This window comes from Calliopsis andreniformis, chromosome 5 (genome assembly GCF_051401765.1).
Source record: "Calliopsis andreniformis isolate RMS-2024a chromosome 5, iyCalAndr_principal, whole genome shotgun sequence".
Taxonomy (NCBI): Eukaryota; Metazoa; Arthropoda; class Insecta; order Hymenoptera; family Andrenidae; genus Calliopsis; species Calliopsis andreniformis.
The window spans coordinates 15,923,503-15,940,920 of record NC_135066.1 but is presented as its reverse complement, the minus strand read 5'-3'; the positions used below and the strand labels follow the sequence as shown (position 1 = coordinate 15,940,920).

General features: G+C 32.1%; 3 protein-coding genes across 4 annotated transcripts; all 3 read right to left on the bottom strand.

Annotated features, from left to right (window-relative positions):
* Nucleotides 1-6,675: 6,675 nt before the first annotated feature.
* LOC143178794 (DNA primase small subunit-like) lies at nucleotides 6,676-7,286 on the bottom strand. Its single transcript, XM_076377644.1, has 2 exons — nucleotides 6,861-7,286; nucleotides 6,676-6,780 (listed from the first exon to the last, which is right to left on the bottom strand). Exons 1-2 carry the CDS (start codon nucleotides 7,207-7,209, stop codon nucleotides 6,761-6,763), a joined length of 369 nt encoding a protein of 122 aa, XP_076233759.1. The 5' UTR covers nucleotides 7,210-7,286; the 3' UTR covers nucleotides 6,676-6,760.
* Nucleotides 7,221-8,417, bottom strand: LOC143179638 (DNA primase small subunit-like). Its single transcript, XM_076378953.1, has 6 exons — nucleotides 8,409-8,417; nucleotides 8,155-8,327; nucleotides 7,903-8,078; nucleotides 7,628-7,826; nucleotides 7,359-7,535; nucleotides 7,221-7,254 (listed from the first exon to the last, which is right to left on the bottom strand). The coding sequence occupies exons 1-6, from the start codon at nucleotides 8,415-8,417 to the stop codon at nucleotides 7,221-7,223; spliced, it is 768 nt and encodes a 255-aa protein (XP_076235068.1).
* On the bottom strand, nucleotides 8,168-16,593 carry Gogo (thrombospondin-1 like protein golden goal). 2 transcript variants are annotated; one of them, XM_076377643.1, is made up of 20 exons: nucleotides 16,347-16,593; nucleotides 16,125-16,212; nucleotides 15,473-15,686; nucleotides 15,203-15,389; nucleotides 14,885-15,106; nucleotides 14,562-14,711; nucleotides 14,122-14,470; nucleotides 13,891-14,021; nucleotides 13,563-13,814; nucleotides 13,225-13,480; nucleotides 12,893-13,117; nucleotides 12,601-12,748; nucleotides 12,311-12,481; nucleotides 12,137-12,236; nucleotides 11,754-12,028; nucleotides 11,559-11,675; nucleotides 11,213-11,425; nucleotides 10,779-11,055; nucleotides 8,409-8,455; nucleotides 8,168-8,305 (listed from the first exon to the last, which is right to left on the bottom strand). In XM_076377643.1, the coding sequence occupies exons 1-19, from the start codon at nucleotides 16,491-16,493 to the stop codon at nucleotides 8,438-8,440; spliced, it is 3,540 nt and encodes a 1,179-aa protein (XP_076233758.1). In that variant the 5' UTR covers nucleotides 16,494-16,593; the 3' UTR covers nucleotides 8,168-8,305; nucleotides 8,409-8,437. The 2 variants fall into 2 exon arrangements, with proteins under 2 accessions (XP_076233758.1, XP_076233757.1); XM_076377642.1 differs by lacking the exons at nucleotides 8,168-8,305; nucleotides 8,409-8,455 and having other exon boundaries at nucleotides 10,451-11,055.
* Nucleotides 16,594-17,418: the final 825 nt, after the last annotated feature.

Here is a 17,418-nt window from a genome sequence, read left to right as displayed (position 1 = left end):
GCTTATTGTTTCTGTGCCATAGTGTGCTGTTGTTTTACAATTATTTCTATTACTCTCAGCGGATAATTGCCTACTTTTATGACTCTTAATATTTGAGAAATATTATTGAAAAGTGTCTAACAAGATCGGCGAATTTTGGTTTTAATCTGTTTCATTTCTTATAAGTGATGATGATATATATTTTCTGTCCTAGAAAATATTCCTTCTAATGGTGTTTCCCTCTGTGTTTCTATAGTGCAAAAATTAGAAATAAGCATTTGTAGACCAGAATAATAAAGCATTTTGTATCTCTATACACAGTGCTTCCAAATATGTGGAACATTTTTGGAAGTTAGAATCTAGACACGAAGACAATGAAAAAAGTTCCTGTACACATATGTTCGAATACACTTAGTTTTATAGTTATACGTTTTTTTACACTGCATATGATGTGATACTTTCTTTAAGATTCATGAGCGTAAGCCACTCATTTAAAGGGCCAGAATAACTCTGAGCCTAGTAGGACCCTTAAAGAGGATAGCATATCGTACAAGGACGAAATAGGCCATCATTTTACGCAATATAAAATAGCTAAAGAGCTATGTGTTTTCAGGCAGGTGCGTATTTGAACTTTTTCCATTGTGATCGTGTCTAGAATCTCTCTTTCAAAAGTGTTCCACCTTTTTCTTATATTTTACGGGATTTTAGCTAGCGTCCTACGTCATACAAATAACGTGTAATTAAAAGCTAAGTGTTTCCAAACATATGTTCACATAAACTTTTTTCATTATCTACGTATGTGTAACTTCCAAAATGTCCCATATATTCAAAAACGCCCTGAAGCAAGTGCAGATGAACTAGACACGTCTTATCCTCTCATAATTTTAAAAGTACTAGGTACAACAATTTGCATTCCATAATATCCCATTACATTCTGTGTAAAATATTACAAAGAGACTTAAATAATTCAATTTACTCATTTTCAGCAAAGCAAGAAATAATTCTGTTAATTGAACTATTAATAGAACCTGTTCAAATTTAGGACTTACATAAAGTTTAATTAACAGTATAAAACAGTTATCAATATAACAGGAAGTCAGTCCTACGTTTGTTAAATGTATCGATTGCATGATTGAACGATTTCTAAATCTGTGATAAACTCGTATCATCCTGACACCTACAAGTCCTGAATCCAGAATGATTAATTTCATTCAATCGGGGTTGACTAATCGTCGCTTCGGGACTTTCACTCTTCTGGATCCCTTAGCTCGGATCGATATCGAACCGACAGCATCACATGTATTTTGCTCTTCTTTCGTTATTACACGGTCGACGGTTGATCACAAGCATGAAATTAGTAATGTTAAGAGAAAGTGCAGGATAGTAGTCACATTTGTCGATAAATGGAGTACGATTACATCGGCAAGGCCAAAAGCAGTAATTCTGAACGACCCACATTCGCGGATTGACGTTTCAAATAAATAATGTTGAAACGCGGCACGTAGTGGCGGATATCGTTTATGGTCTTTTCCTGATCATCATGAAGAAAGGAACGGCTTGATCGATCGTGGAGTGAATCAGAGGTTGATCAATCGCGACGCAAAAAACAATCCTTCCCTGAATCGGTCGTTCGACAGAGAGGAGTCAGGAATCTCGTTTCGAAATTGCTTGGAAGACAAAGATTTGTCATGAACCAGGGACATCTTTTATTACTTTTTTATTTGCTTAATTATTTATGTGTTCGATCTGTCGGATAACCAACCTTAAGTGTCATTAAACAAGCTCACTAAAGAGGCTGATTAATAATGACAAATAAGTTAACGAAGGAATGGCACTTGGAGACACTCAAGTGAGACTTGTTTCTATCACACCAAGAGGTAAGAGAATCAAGCTGAAGCTAGAAAAGAAGAACATCTTCCACACTGGTGATAAGACAATAAATCTTTAGATCGAATAGGAGTGTAATAAAAAAATCATTATTTCAGTTAAATAAATAAATAAATCATTATTTATCAATAAGAACTTAACGTAATATCGTAATTTAAAATTTACATTTAAAAAATCCTTTTAATTGATATTTATTTAGAAGATACGATGCTTTATTTGCTATGTTTTATGGAAAAACTTGTGCTTGTTTAATGCAAATATTAAGTATACGCACTTTTCGAAGAGGAAGATTTATTTCTCTTTATAGTCGTCACATCCTGTGTGCCGATTTGCAGTTCCATCGATCTGGTCACCCTAGGAGTAATTAACGTAGAAAAGGAAGTTTAATCTACTTCCAAGTCCCACTAATATCATAGTTTCACGGCCACTTGGTCACAGTCGATTAGGATCGCAATTACAGCCATTCGCCAAAGGAATTTCTTTTTTCTAGGGAAGCCCCGGGCTAACCGACTAATACGAGAAAATAGCGTTAACAGTTGAACAAAAATTCACGAATCATATGATTTACTTTCCATTGGGTTCCACCTACCCCGTGACAGGCGTAATGGATACGAAGCGACAAAGAACGATACCTGTTTTCTTCTGATACTGGGCAGGAGACGCCCCTTTATCTGAATCGTTACAGTTGACCGATGCCTTATAGCTGAAAAACTACTCGAACGATTCAGTGGAATAAAAAAGGAAAATGGGTACAGTCACTATATTGATCACTAAATGATCACTAACGATGGCCTTTCGAATCTCTAGTATCATATTTTCGAATACTGTGGCGATAGAATTAGATAGATTCTGTAAAATCTGGAATGCAGGTTTTCTAATTAATTAAGAACGCATTATTCAAACGTAATTGTATGTTTTGAAAAGAGTATCAATATTTCCTAAATTTTTATGTTTCTCGCGAAATAAAAAAAAATTACGCTTATGAACACCAAATTTTGTTGGCAGCTTCATGTTCTAATTATCTGGAGCTTACTGTTTCTTGGCAGCTTAATGTTCTATTATCTAGAGAAATGATTTTAAATGGTGTCTACCTAGGTAAATATTTCAGTACTTTTGAGAATGCCTAAAGGCTTTTTGGGTCCATCAAGAGTGATAACCGATACATTTGCGTCTGATTTCAGAGACGTAGATCTCATTAACGAATTACCGTTCTGCAAGAAAACTTTCACGATTTTTAGGTTAAGTTTTCTGCCTGTAGATTCTATAGACTTTCGAATACTTTCATGGGACTCTCTGAGGAAAAAAGAAACTGTCCAGGTGCAGCTAGTGTGAAGATCGCTACTAAGTAGATGAAATTATATGTTGCACATTTGGGCGCCTCAACGCCTCGTTCCAAGGAACTTTGAAAATGGTATTTGCTTGGAAAGCAAAGAACAATTTTTATTTTGTAAATTGTACAGATCCAACCGAATGAAAACACTTTCTTCTTTCTTTACTGCACCCTTCATCGCAATAAGTAAATTGCATAATTAGTATAAGTATGGTTGAAACTGGTCCTGAAAATTGGGTGAAGCAAATTCACATCCAAGTTTTATACCATTATTATTTGATACTAAAAGACAATTATTAACTTTCATAAGAAAAAACGTCGAGCTAAGTTACCATAGAATTAATGTTTCGCGTGACGCCAGAGATTTAGTGGCTACCTGAAGAAAAAAATTTTGGCAGATGAGCGACGCTTATGGGCCAATCCGTATAACTGTGCTTTATAATTTCTTGAATGGACTAGAAGAAAATGGGCTCAAATTAAAGTACCCACAATGGAGAAAGTACCAAAAGAGTATGTAGAGGATGTACACATGGTTCTTTTATTTAACCCTGTTGCTCGCCTCAAGCCTATTTAACACAAAATCGTTCTTACTCTCTCATTAATGTAAGATAAAGAACTGTTTTGCGCTGTTTTATCGAAAAAAGTACATTGTCGTTGTTCTACATTCTCTAAAATCTGATAATTTGCATAACTCAAAATATTGCCCTCTTCAAATTATTAGCCAAGAAAGAACGTTTTTTATATTAAGTGACAATATTATTTCTCTCAAAGTAAATGATTTTTTACTTATATTGGTATTGCAAAAAATAGGCGATATATTGACAGTGGTACAAAAGATAGACTGCACATACTTGTAAGACCATTAAATCTTCCTCATTATTTTAATGTCCATGATCAGTCTTGGAAAAATGCCTCACGTTTTTTAGTATCTATTCTGATGTGGTACTTACTTAGTAAATAAAAAATGTCTTAGGTCACATTTTCACATACCAGTAAAATATCTGAGCTAAATTTCTCTGATCGATCTGACGTAAGTATAGTTTTAATAACAGGCTGTAAACAACATCCGTTTCCGCCGAAAGGAGCAGAGACAGCATAGATGGCAATTGAGGGAACAGACAAACAAGGTGTTGCAGCAACACCTAATTTATTTATCTATCCATAAGAACAGTAATAACTATTCTCGTCAAGGAGCGTAGCGTCTTTCGTAGACAATTAACCCATTTCTCGTCTGATCTCTTTCTGCTGGATGGTTAAAGTCGCTCCACGAAAGCGAGATGTCGTAATTGAATCACCACCAGCCAGAAATCGTAACGAGAAAGTTTATCTCATTCGCAGAATCGCGAACGAGGAGAACATGAATTAATTATCTACTTAGGGATCCTTGGTTCGCTGCTTCAACGAAGATCTTGTAACTGCTTGACATTCAAGGATACAAATAATGTATAATGCCCTTCTTCCAACAGGCTATTGCTCTCGCGGTAACTATGTATGAATTTATCCCTACAAAAATTCATACGCGGTTAACGTTCTGGTAAGATATCCATTTCCATAAGATATTTACTTTTGTCGAAGAAGAGGCCATCCTGCATGGTCACTTTACTCCCCGCTGCGCGAGTGACTTGAGGAACATGCGATGATGTTTGATTTACAACGAGCCACAGAATTACATATTTGTACATACAGATGTTTGATATAACTGTTAGCTTCAATATAGCTTCGCGAATAATATCTTATTTGCAGAACATTTATTAATTATTACTCTGGTAGCGATGAAAGTTTGAATATTCGAAGAACAGAGTCTGAGAGACATACATATATGTATACATATGTATAATAGTATGGATAGGATGGAACTAAAAAATCAAAATTGTGTGAATAGTTTCTGATTAGCGAAAAAGCTTGTCTTTAGTCTTGAATATTAAATTTACCAAAATTACTTCAATTTAATCAAAAAAATTCGAGTTTTAATCTTTTGTTCTCCAAAATATGCGTATATTAATTGCTGAAAGAATGTGTCTGACATGGGTCTTATTCTACTGTTTTATTCCACTAACGTCACTGTATTTAGTCTGGCTAATACTCGCCAGAAATAGAATAACTTCCCAAGTCAGACATTTTGTATACTTCGTAAAACAGAACGTATCGTACAATAAAATGCCTCCGCAATTTGTAGTGATCCTTTCTTTAAATTTTATAAAATCAAAAAAAATATGAACCTAACTCATAAAATATATAAAAATAATAATTATTAAGTGACTTGCAGCGTCTCAAAAAATGTATTAATAAAACAGCTTAAATATCATTACAAAAAGCAATTTTCATCCACCATTGGAAATCATAAATAAAAAAAATTCTGGCCATATATTTTATTTCATCTTGACATGCAAGTTCAATTCCATTTTGACCACAAATCTATCATAGTTCCAACTCTAATAATTCTTGTAAAAATAGTCTCGTTGCTTCTCTTCTAACGCGTTGAATTTTCTATTCTAAGAACTCTTGCATTCTTTTCCCAGAGTATGCGTGCCAAAGGAAGACACTTATGGAAAAGCAACGTCTGTTACAAATCTCGTTTTGCCCATCGAAATTGAATTGAACAGAGGACAATGCTATGCTAACGATCGATGAAAGAATCATCTCACGTTGGTGCAGTATTTCACGCAAAAACAGGGAAAAGTAACGGGGTACGGGCTAGGTAGAAACGTACGTGGGGAGAAAGTGATTTTTCTAGAAATCTTGGCAATCGATCTCACCGATGGCAAAATGTCAAGCCGATCGTCTGCCACCAGGATGGTTTATCTTGTCGCGGAAAATGTCTGAATAAGTAAATAGTCAAATATGGCTAAGGCCAGTTAGAAGGGGATCGCGATGTACTTTCATTACGACTACTTCAACAGTCAGGTAGACATCCTTTAGGCTCGCCGCTTCCACTATGCTTACCCATGGTAGAAATCAGTAATGTAGTCTGTGTTTCGAAACCTCTAGCAGAAAATTATTTAACCGAGACAAATATTGTCTTAATGAATATTTTTTTCTGGTTGACACACGTTTGCTCTTCGTAAAACTTATGCAAACCTTTGGGGTGCGTATTTGAAGTATCAGAGATTTCTGGGAGAATGTTTACAGCGAATAATGAGTTTCTAAAATTATCTGGCATTGCAGTTTTAGGGCAAAAAACGTAGAAAATCTAATGATATTAGTGAGATATGTACATACTTTTTTAATATACAAGAAAATTAAAATTAAAGGTGAACACACTTTTGTTTAATAAACCTCTCAGGTTACTTCAATCAACTTTTACGTTGTTCATTTTTGTTAATTCTTATATTTAAATATGGGCAATTGATTTCAATATCAAACATAAAAAAAATCATTCAACTTTTTAATATTGTTAAAATCTTCTTTATCGACACACAGGCGTTTCCTTCATCATCTGATGAAGGTAAAGGATAGATTAAGATTACACCAAATTTTTTATTTTTCTTAAATTATATTTAAAAATATATTGAAAATTTACAGCTGTAGTATTACATATAGACATAATTATATTGAAATAAATAATTAGAATTCCATTTTCTCATCTGAAAAATAAAAAAAGCATAGATAAAGACAACCCCATTTTTAGTGTTATAAATATAAGGAAATATAAAAATATGTATACCGCTTTCTTTAATTTTTTGCCCCTTCCGCTCAAGTTCCATATTCCAAATAAATTCACGAAAGACGCGAAAAGACTTGTTCAGACTAGTCTTTTTATAATCCTTTATTTTCTTTGTATTCAAATCATACGTTTCTTGCTCAGCCTTATCCTTCACATCATACTCATTTATTTCCTCGATAAGCGTTGTGATTGTTGGTACTTTATCTGGATGAAATTTATCTACAGTATTTGCAGTAAATGGTATGCAAACTTTGCCAGTTTTTGGATGAATACAGAAAGGAGACTTCAGAAGATGGTTCATTCCTTTACTGACATTTATATCTAATCTTGGATAAGCATACTGTATCATTACTTCTTCTATTAAATGACGATACTGATACCACTTTTTATCTCCCTGAAAATAAATATATAATATAAAACAGTTCTATAGCAGTTCAATACTTTTAATAAAACATGCTATAACATACCGTTGTTTTGCTTTTAGTATACTTAACAAACGAATTCCACCTATCTTTGCTAGATTTAGACTGACCAAAAAGTGCCTTCAGTTCTTGTCTGTCTTCTTCATCAGGGAGTACTAGTAAGAATTTTTCTACTCCTTCATCTGTCCCTAAGATATTTTGTTCCTCCACACAAAATGGAATGAAAACAGATTCTATTATCTCTAGTGCACGTCTGAAATTAGAGAATATAATACTTACATTTTATTCCATGGTCTGCACCATCCTTCAAAGCAACAGAAACTTTTACATACTCTGAATACCTACTTAATAGAATGATGTATCTTATCTCCAGGCAAATTCACTTTCTTTTTCATATATTCTCCACCATCTATAATTTGTAAATATTCTGCCACAGCACCACGTTCATAAGTAGACAGAGTGCGAGCACTAGAGTCACAGACCCAACAATGGATACCTCTTCTACCAGAGAAAATCCATAAGATGTGCTTGTATCCAAAATCCACTATAGAGTTTAAAATCAAATCAATTTAGCTATATAAATGGTACAGAATTCTCCAATAAATATTATTTGTATTTACATCTTAAGGCACTGTCCAGGATTTTACAAGCAAGCGCCATAAATTTCCAACATTTGGAGCAAATATCAGCTCCACTGCAACATGTTCTTATTTCATCGTAATCAGTCATATCTATATCAAACACCAGTTCTCTCTCAATAGGTTGGAAGTTTGAACCCTTTCGCTGATCCTTTGGACTATATCCAGTCAAATTAGAAATTTATTTTACAGAAATACAGTTCTTAATAATTCTACTGTTAGATAAATATTTACCAATAATTATAAATCGCTCCAATATCAATTTTGAAAGGAACCAGTCTCCTAATTTCATTTTCTAGGTCCTTCACACCCTTGAATGATTGGAAACGAAGGTAAATATCATCTTGCAAGGTGAATGAAAATTCTCTGCGAGTGAAGGTGCTCACTATAACATTAATCGAAAGACACTGATAATAAATATTCTTTATTACAAATTAAAAGAGAATTAAAAACTTTTACGAAAGTTACAAATAGTCGATTCAACGTACCATTTCCATAACTGAGCCAACGATAGTAATCATGGAAAGGAAATAACCTGGTGTAATAAGTTGGTAATAAATCAGCTAAATTCGCTAAGTCTCCCATGTTCGTGCTTTATTAAAATACGCACTACTTAATCGTCATCAATTCTGTCTTTTGTAGCCATTGTTTGAAATACTTCGCCGTGAGTAGGTTTTGGCGGGAAAATAATAATATCACAAACGATATATACTATAGATCTGTCATCTAACGTAAATTTTTGTTACGCATTTATTGTCAAAGAACTGACAATGAGAGGGAACTCTCTTACCATTTCATCTCATATCCTACGTTATCGATTCAGTTTAAAAGCAGATTTCAAAAAAACTGTTAAGAATTGTGAACAGTTACGACGAGTGGTTACGAGTGGTTATGAGTTGATTACGAGTGGTAGAAATTATAATTAGATATATTGGGTTAGATCGATGATATTAAGAAAATGTGAGTAACCAGGTCAGTAACAAATTAAATTTGTTTATTGCAGTTACTAGACTGTGATTTCATATTTTCATTGTAAAAAATATTTTAGGTTTGTAATTTTGTTCTAATACTTTTTCCAATCATAAATTATGTATTTTTTGCTGAGTATACCATTTGAATACATTTTTATTTCCACATATGTAATTATATATTAATATGAACTTAAATTACATAGATGCATTGTACATCTTACATTAAGCATCTAGATATGTTTGTTATTTAAATAACCACAATTATTAATCGAGTTAGCTTTTTTTATTAATATCTAATGACATTTATAAAAAGTAATTTATAGTAAGGATTACAATTAAGCCTTATAAAATATAGTACAGAGTTTTTGTGAAATACAACTAAAATAAATCTATTAAATATTTACTAAATATTCTATTAATTATATACATGTTTATACATACTACAGTTAAGGCTTGTGATCAAATTAGTAATTGCAACAGAAGTAATTTGTCAATAAAGAAGATATTAAAGAATTAAAAGGCAAAGAATTTAGATAGATTCAAATGTGTTTTAATTAAGAAAGTTAATAGATATAAAAATACTTTTTTCTTCTTAATAAAATATATATATATACACATTAAAAACTATAATTCACGAATTATATAATAAAAATTAATATTAACCTCTCAGAAATAAATAGTAATTACAGAAATGTTAATTCCCATAAAAAATCTCTACTGAATAGCATGTTTCTGAAAGTATATAACCATCTAAATTGTACATATATGTATATTATAAGATTTTAATATGTTTCTATAATATAACATGTGGTTATAATTTTTTACGTTTCATACTGTGAAAAATAAGCTTTAATGAAAATTAAAATTTTTCTTATTTATCACATTGCATAACATATTTCGAATTTATATGTACAGTTTTTATTTTTTATATGAAATATTTCAGTTCACTTCTAATATACACATAAATAAAAATATTATTACATATTATTAATTAAATATAAATTATATTTTTTATGAAATTATTGTACCATTAATAGAAACGAAATACAATGTAGATTTCAAAACAGAGCAATAAAAATCATACAAATTTTGTAATCAGTTACATACAGATAATTTTAATCATTGATTAAGGTTTCAGTCTAGATTGTTATATATTTTTAGATATTTTTTACATTGTATAAATATATAAATAAATTGTGAGTTCTAATAATAATTGTACTGTGCCTTATAATTTGTACTATGTTGATACTTAGCTGTTAAAAACTATGTACAATTGCACTGTTATCCCAATAAAATTATTAATAATTATAGAAATATATAAAATACAGTTATAAAAATCTGAAACTAGTCTATTATTGCAGTCAATTCCATATTTTGATAGGGATACTTTTATATAAGACATAAGATTATTATCTTCTTTTATTATATTTATATATTTTGATTGAAGATAAATTGTGATATTTTCATTTATTTAGATATATCTATTTAAGTATGAATATTTCGAAATTAGATATTTAAAATAAAATTAAAACTAAAGCTTTTGTGATTTCTGAAAAAAGTCCATCATATTTATGGAAATATTAATGAAATCAGTTGTTTATGTACATAAAAGTAGACAAGTATAAAAATAAATTTAAATAATAAAATGAGAACTGTAAAGTTATAAATACTTCTATTAATTCTTTAATGAATGTTTTCATCGTCATCATCATCATCAACAAATCTAATATTTTGATCAAAAAAACTACCTTGTTTTATGCAAAATGTTTCTATTCCACAATCAGGGCTTTCAATATTTAAAGCCTCAGCTTTTTTGTTATCTATCTTTCGAACCTGAACAAAATTATTTAGAGGACTTCCTGATAATTCTGTCATAGGAATACTTACTGTATCTTTTTTGTTTATAAATGGCTGTGTGCATTCTGTCAATTCCTTGTATCTGCATGGTGTACTCATTATATCATCATTTTGATTTTTAGACATTTTTCTTTGATTAGAACTGTGTTTCACTTTGTGCAAATCATCCTGCAATACTTTTTTCATGGCAGAATTTAATTTTTCTTTACTATTCTCATCACTATCAAGTAAATTTATAGGGCTTCTAAGAAGACTTTTGGAAGAATTAGATTCTTCAGATGATTCTTCATCCTTTCCAACACGAACCCTGGCAAAAATTAGAGAACTGTTTAATAGTCCACTATTGGACATTTTTGTTTTATATAAAAAAAATTGTAAGATAGTTTCAAATAAGTGATCAGTCACTAAAATACACCTTGTATTTTGTAAATGTTCTAATAATTGCCTAAGAATTTTTAACTTACCTCCTGTTTGGAATAACACAGTATTGTTTATGATCAAGTACACCAGGCATAGATTCTACACTGACTTTAATGCTAGAATCTTCAAGAAGCTTATGAATAGGAAATAATTTTTCATATGTCCGTGTTCTGGGAGTACCAGGAGTTTCATCCAACAATAAGTTTCCATAATCAATATTATGGCAACTTTTTTCATCTTTCTTTGAATATTTTTCACTGCAAACATAGTAGCAATTAGATACAAGTAGGCAGTACAATTTAGCATTTAGAATATTTTGTAATCTATCATTCTTCTCAAATAAAAAAGTAATTTATTTAGTTACATTTAGTAAATACTTCTATTTCTTACTTTTGCTCAAATTCAAATTCAATATCTTCGAAGCTAGATAATTTCATTCTTCTGTACGTAGAAGGCGTTAATGCAGCACCTTCAGTTTCAACAGTTAAAATGGATTTCCTTTTATTTCTGTAATTAAATGTTTTATTTAATCGGTAATATTAATTTTGTTCATGAATACCTTAATAAAAAAAAATTACTAGTTACCCTAAAAGAAGGTCATCTGTATCAAGTTTCAATTCCTCAGCTGGTGGAATCCAAACTAAAAAAGCAGGGTCCATCCCTAAGTAAGATCCAGGAACTGCGCTAGCGTTTGCCACGTTATAGTCATAGTAATCTAATTCTAATTCTGAATCAGGATTTGTTAAACTAAATTCTGATCCTGGCCCTTGCAAAAGTTTCTCGCGATTTCTTCTTTCCTTTGTTTCTTTCCCACTGCCTATAGTTGATGGACTTGAGAGAACACATTCAGGTGAAGATTCCTACATTTTAAAAAAAAGTAATAGATCATTATAAATGATTAAATTATCATTCAGACATAGATATATTATCAGTATTGCAAAGTTTAAACAATTTTAATATAAGTGTACCTTTTCTTTGGAGCAGTTAGTGTCCCTGTCGTTTTGCAATTTTTCATTGTCTATATTTAATGTTTTTTCTTCAGGACTATCAGAATCTATAGTTTGCAATCTATAAAATGAGTGCCATAATTATTATTGTAATAATTTGAGACAAGAGGCTGTTTTAAGTATAAATTTACTTACTTTATAGGATAAGCATATTTTATTTCTGGTTTATTGTAAACAACAATAGTGGAAGCTGATAATAATTTATCACAGTTTGATGTCATAGATGTTAAAGTCTTGTCTGAGGAAGTTTCCATAGTACTGTTCAATTTTAATGTACTTGAACTCAAAGTGGACCCATCCTTATATCTATATTAAAATAGTAATATTAATCTTTTAATATAAGAATTTGATACTTTTATAGTTACTATAGGATCACAGCATCTGCAATTTCTTTTTGAACTTAATAATTTTATTACCATTCTTACCCAGTTAAAGTTTCTATACTGTTGTAATGTTCTCCTGTATTGCATAACGTTTCTTTTGGAGAATCTTTAGTAGCTGCTTCTATCATTGATATCACCTCTGAGATAATTGTACTCGTAGACAAAAATTTTGATCTTCCAGGCATTAATTCTAACAATCATAAAAATTTTCACATGACCACGATATATTAAAATACTTGATTTACTTATGAAGTAAGAAATTATTATAGTTTTTTTTTAAGATTCTACAATTAGAAAATATTTTTTATATAGAATGAGATATTTTCTGTTTTACCTGATACATCGCTGAAACTATCCAAATCCTCGGCAATGCGATATTTTCTGTATTTTATAATAAACTGTAGAGTCAAGAAAATAGAAATAATGAACATGAGTATTAAAAGGAGAGCAGTCACCAAATGTGCTGGTTTCCAAAAAATCCATTCTTTTTCGACGTTTGTTGAATTTACTTTAAAAGGCACTATAGTTATACTTCCGTTTCTCTTTAGATATCTTTTATCTGTAATTAATTTTTCTATGAGAATAAATATCGTCCAATACTTTTACACAATATGATGTACATATTATCTTGAAATAAGGGAGAACTGGAATGAAATTAATTATTACCTAATATAGCTACGTGAGCAAGAAAACCACCAATGCAAGCATTCCCAGATGCTGTGAGTTCATCACTAAAAAATTCCACCAACAAGTTTGGTCCAGAACTCATTAGTGTCTTTGTAATATGTTGCATTTTATCTGACGCAACATCAGCCAAAAGATCCGCATTCAATGAATTACCATCCCGGACACGAAAGTACTGTCCAGGACAAGGAAATTGTAATTGGTCCAAGTACAAACCAATTACGAAATTCTCCTCGGCCTAAATAAAATCAACTTAATCATTATAACAAATTCCTTTTACACGGAAAAGCAGCACTTAGTCGTTGGTTTATATCACTTACCTGTAAAAGCCAAAAAGATCGACCAGGACACGCTTGAGTACTGGCTCCAAGAATTTTTCTAGAAAGTTGTTCTTTCAGTGTAATATGACACCCACATCGACATTGCACTCCAATTTCAGCTGCAATTTCTGGTTTCGTGGCAGCTAAAACTGCACTATTACACTCGAAATTTTCAGATTGATTGAGCCATTCATTCTTATTCAAATCTTTGGAGAAAATTTTGCCACAGAATTCAGTTTCTACTGCTTTTCCCTGTGATTAAAAAACAAACAGTAAAGTTATTTTGTATTGGATATATAAGGATAACGAAAGGAGTAGAGTCAATTACCTGACAAAATTCTGCTCCATATTTTGGAGGAGGAGTGTCGCAAAATCTATAACGATTTCGAATACCTCCAAAGCAAGAACTACTGCAGGGACTCCAAGGACTCCAAGGACCCCATCCAGCAACATCATCTTCTATATAAATCGACAAAAGTATGTTAAAATACGTCTGTCATTTGTGACTGTGTAAAACACAAATATTAGTCTTTTAATATCACAAAAATCTAAAGTATACCTTGAAAGGGAAACGTGGGTACGCAAGTTATCTTAACGTCCATCATTGCCCCCGTAATGGCTTGGCTAACGTAGACGAAACAGTACTCGACGAATTTCTCCGTAAAAAGATCGCAGTCGAAAGTTATGGAGTGTTTACCAGGTATCGATCTAGATTCTGTAATGTAATGAAGACTGGATGGCGAAGCAACCGAAGTAACGTCAGCTTTTAAACGACCGTAGACACGAACACGATCACCCTCCAGTCGACAGGAAGGATATTCGAAGAGGACGGCTATACCACCAGCTCCTTCACAAGGATATATTGACCTTGCGTGAACTGTGAGCTTAAATTCTTCTGACCATTTTACCTAAAATATGAAATTGTAATTTAAAATTAATTACGTACTTCGTCGAAAAACAACTAGATTATAAGGTTACATTTAATTGTAATTTAATTACCTTAAAATACACGCTGGTATTTGGTGCTGTAGGATTAAGGTTCGAAGCTTTCAATTTGATCGCGTAATTTCCAGGTAATCCGAAAAATTCGCAGCGGAAAAAGATAGTCTTTGGGGGTATAAAACCTTTCACTTCTTCATAGTACAAAATCTGAGGAAATATCATTAAAATTATGTTTATACAGTTATTATAATACAAACTAAATGCATTTAATTTGCAAGAAAGTTTTGTACATCGCCTTTTTACATGTGATATAATATCAGTGATATTTAATAGACGAAAAAGTCCTGAATAACTGGAATAAAAGTCTGCAATTGAATTACTTGAGTATAAGTGTCATTTTGAAGATAACAAGCAGTCAAGCTGGGCCCGCAATACACTAATTGTAAAATATAAACAACTACAGGAACATTCTTCGAAGGATTGCAGTTCGTTCCAGCGTATTTCACGGTGGTTGTAATATCTTTATTTGGATAAGTAGTAATTTGTTGAGATTCCAGGAAAATCGTAGGTGTCGGCCACTTTACGTCCACTATTCTACTTGTCTGTAAATAGAAATACCTCATTATTCTATTAGAATTATTACAAAGGAGCAAATGAATGTGCAATCTTAGAATCATGTTAATAGAAAATTTCTCAACCTGATAAAGAGAGGCCACAGGCACTGTTGAATTTTTGTACTTGTACTCCACTCGTATAGCATAAATACCTCCACGAGCGAAATATTCACAAGGTATAACAATTGAAATGGTTTCATTCCCTGAAGGCAGCTTTTCTAATTGAATTTCACTGATTAATTCTGATATGTCGTCAAGAAGGTACAGTACTCTAGGAACAATAGAAATAGGAAATTTTGATCGTTGATCTTAATCGATGTATAAGTGAAACCTTTTTATTCTATTAAAATTTACCGCAATAGAGAAGACTCGTTAGAAGAACCTTCCAATTGCTCAGCATCACCATTTTCCTCTTTTAAATCGTTTGCGTAGTTTTCATTTGTCAGTACTTGATCAGATCTTGCAATAAACACTGTAAGATCTCCCGAAAGAGCGACGTGAGAAGAGGGTGAATCGATTATTAATGCGCCGTAATCTTCTCGCATTTTTATCATTGATCTCGTGACTCCTAAATTTATTATTTTTTATCATTATAAATATGGTAAAATCACGTCTAAATAATCGATTATATTTTTCCTTTTTTTTGCATATTCACATAATATTTTAATTATTTAAATTAACTTCCGTAAGCAAAATTTGAGTCGTTGACGATACAAGTGAAATTTCAGGTTCGAATTTCTTCGAAACGAAAGGGGAGAGTGAACCTGCTTATCCTAGTTAAAAAAAACTTAGCTGTGGTGGGGTTTTAGCCCCCCAAAGAATGCTAGCTCAGGTGAATTTACCTTTGATCAGCACGTGATCAAAGTTACACTTTTGTATTGTGCCTTCAACGACCCAATTTCCAGACGGTCTTAGTCTTTATACAATCGAGTGATTTTAAATGCCTCAGGTTTTTTTTCATATCCCAATTTAATTTAGTAAACGAGAGATTTGTCAAGAAATTTACCGCATTCAAGGAGGATGATAATTAGTGTCCCAAATAAGAGCCATTTGGATTTCAAATTCATAGCCAGCTCGTCATCCGTGTTCAATTCCTAAAGGATTGTATAGATATAAAAACTATTGCACTAGAGAATTATTTTATTAGAGATACGTTAAAACTAGTGTCTTTCAGTAGAATCTCCACTACAACCTTATCTTTCGACAACGTGTTCAGTTTTAAACTTACGATTTCGTTATTTATCTCGATGCAAACATCCTTTTCGAGCGTTTCTTTCGGTTTGGAGAAAGGGAAAACATAAATGCGCTGTTGGTGGATGCACCGCGGCAATTTACACAGGAATCGATATCGAAGAACGTGTGCACCCTTACACATTCACTCCTTACTCCTCTGTGATTTTTTCATGTTCGGTATTCAATAATATTTCACATTTTATATTCTGATCGCAAACCGCGCCACTTCCAGCGAACACTGAATCTCTTGTAATCTACTCACAGTGACAAAAAATGAACTTTTGAAATTTTTCAAAATTCTATGTAACTTATAATATTTTTATGTGTATAAAACACTAAAAGTAAAAATAATTATGAAACATACGAGCCAGTTATACTTGATTTTCGTATAATTTAAAATCCAGTCAATTTTTAATTAATTTTATATAAAATATTTACGTGTTCCGTACACTCAAAAAATTTCTTAAAAAAATACCACGTTATACTAAAAAATTATTTACAATACAATTGATAACATTGTTATTTTTAAATACGAAATTGCATTTTATTAAAGTACATTTTATAGAATGCAAAAATGTCGTAACGCAGAGAAAATGGACCTGGCGAACATTGCGATTTACGCAAAAAAGTTCGAGAGTGAGAAAATCGATTGAATGCTATTAAACGCGTTCCCCGATGAGATGTGCGACGAAAGTATATTTTTATACCTTTACTAATTCACACTTCACTCTTTGTCCCCTTGAAAACGACAAACAAGTGTCCCGAGAACTCGTGTATATATTTAACGAATCAAAATGGACATTTAACGAGAAAAAAATACGAAGAATTTTAGTGGAAATATAAGGGTGAAGCAGGAACGACTCCTACGGAGTTCATAAGGCAACTAAAGCGGGGTCGACGGCCAGCGTTCTCTCCCTTATTCGCCGACAGCTCGCCCCACTACGAAGGTCGTCCTTTGGGGTAGAGAATTCTGACAGGACATCGACTTTAATCAATGGTGGGATTATATCGACCTGCACTGTGCTTCTCTATAGGAGGCACTTTTTCTCCTCCTCCTCCTTTTTTCT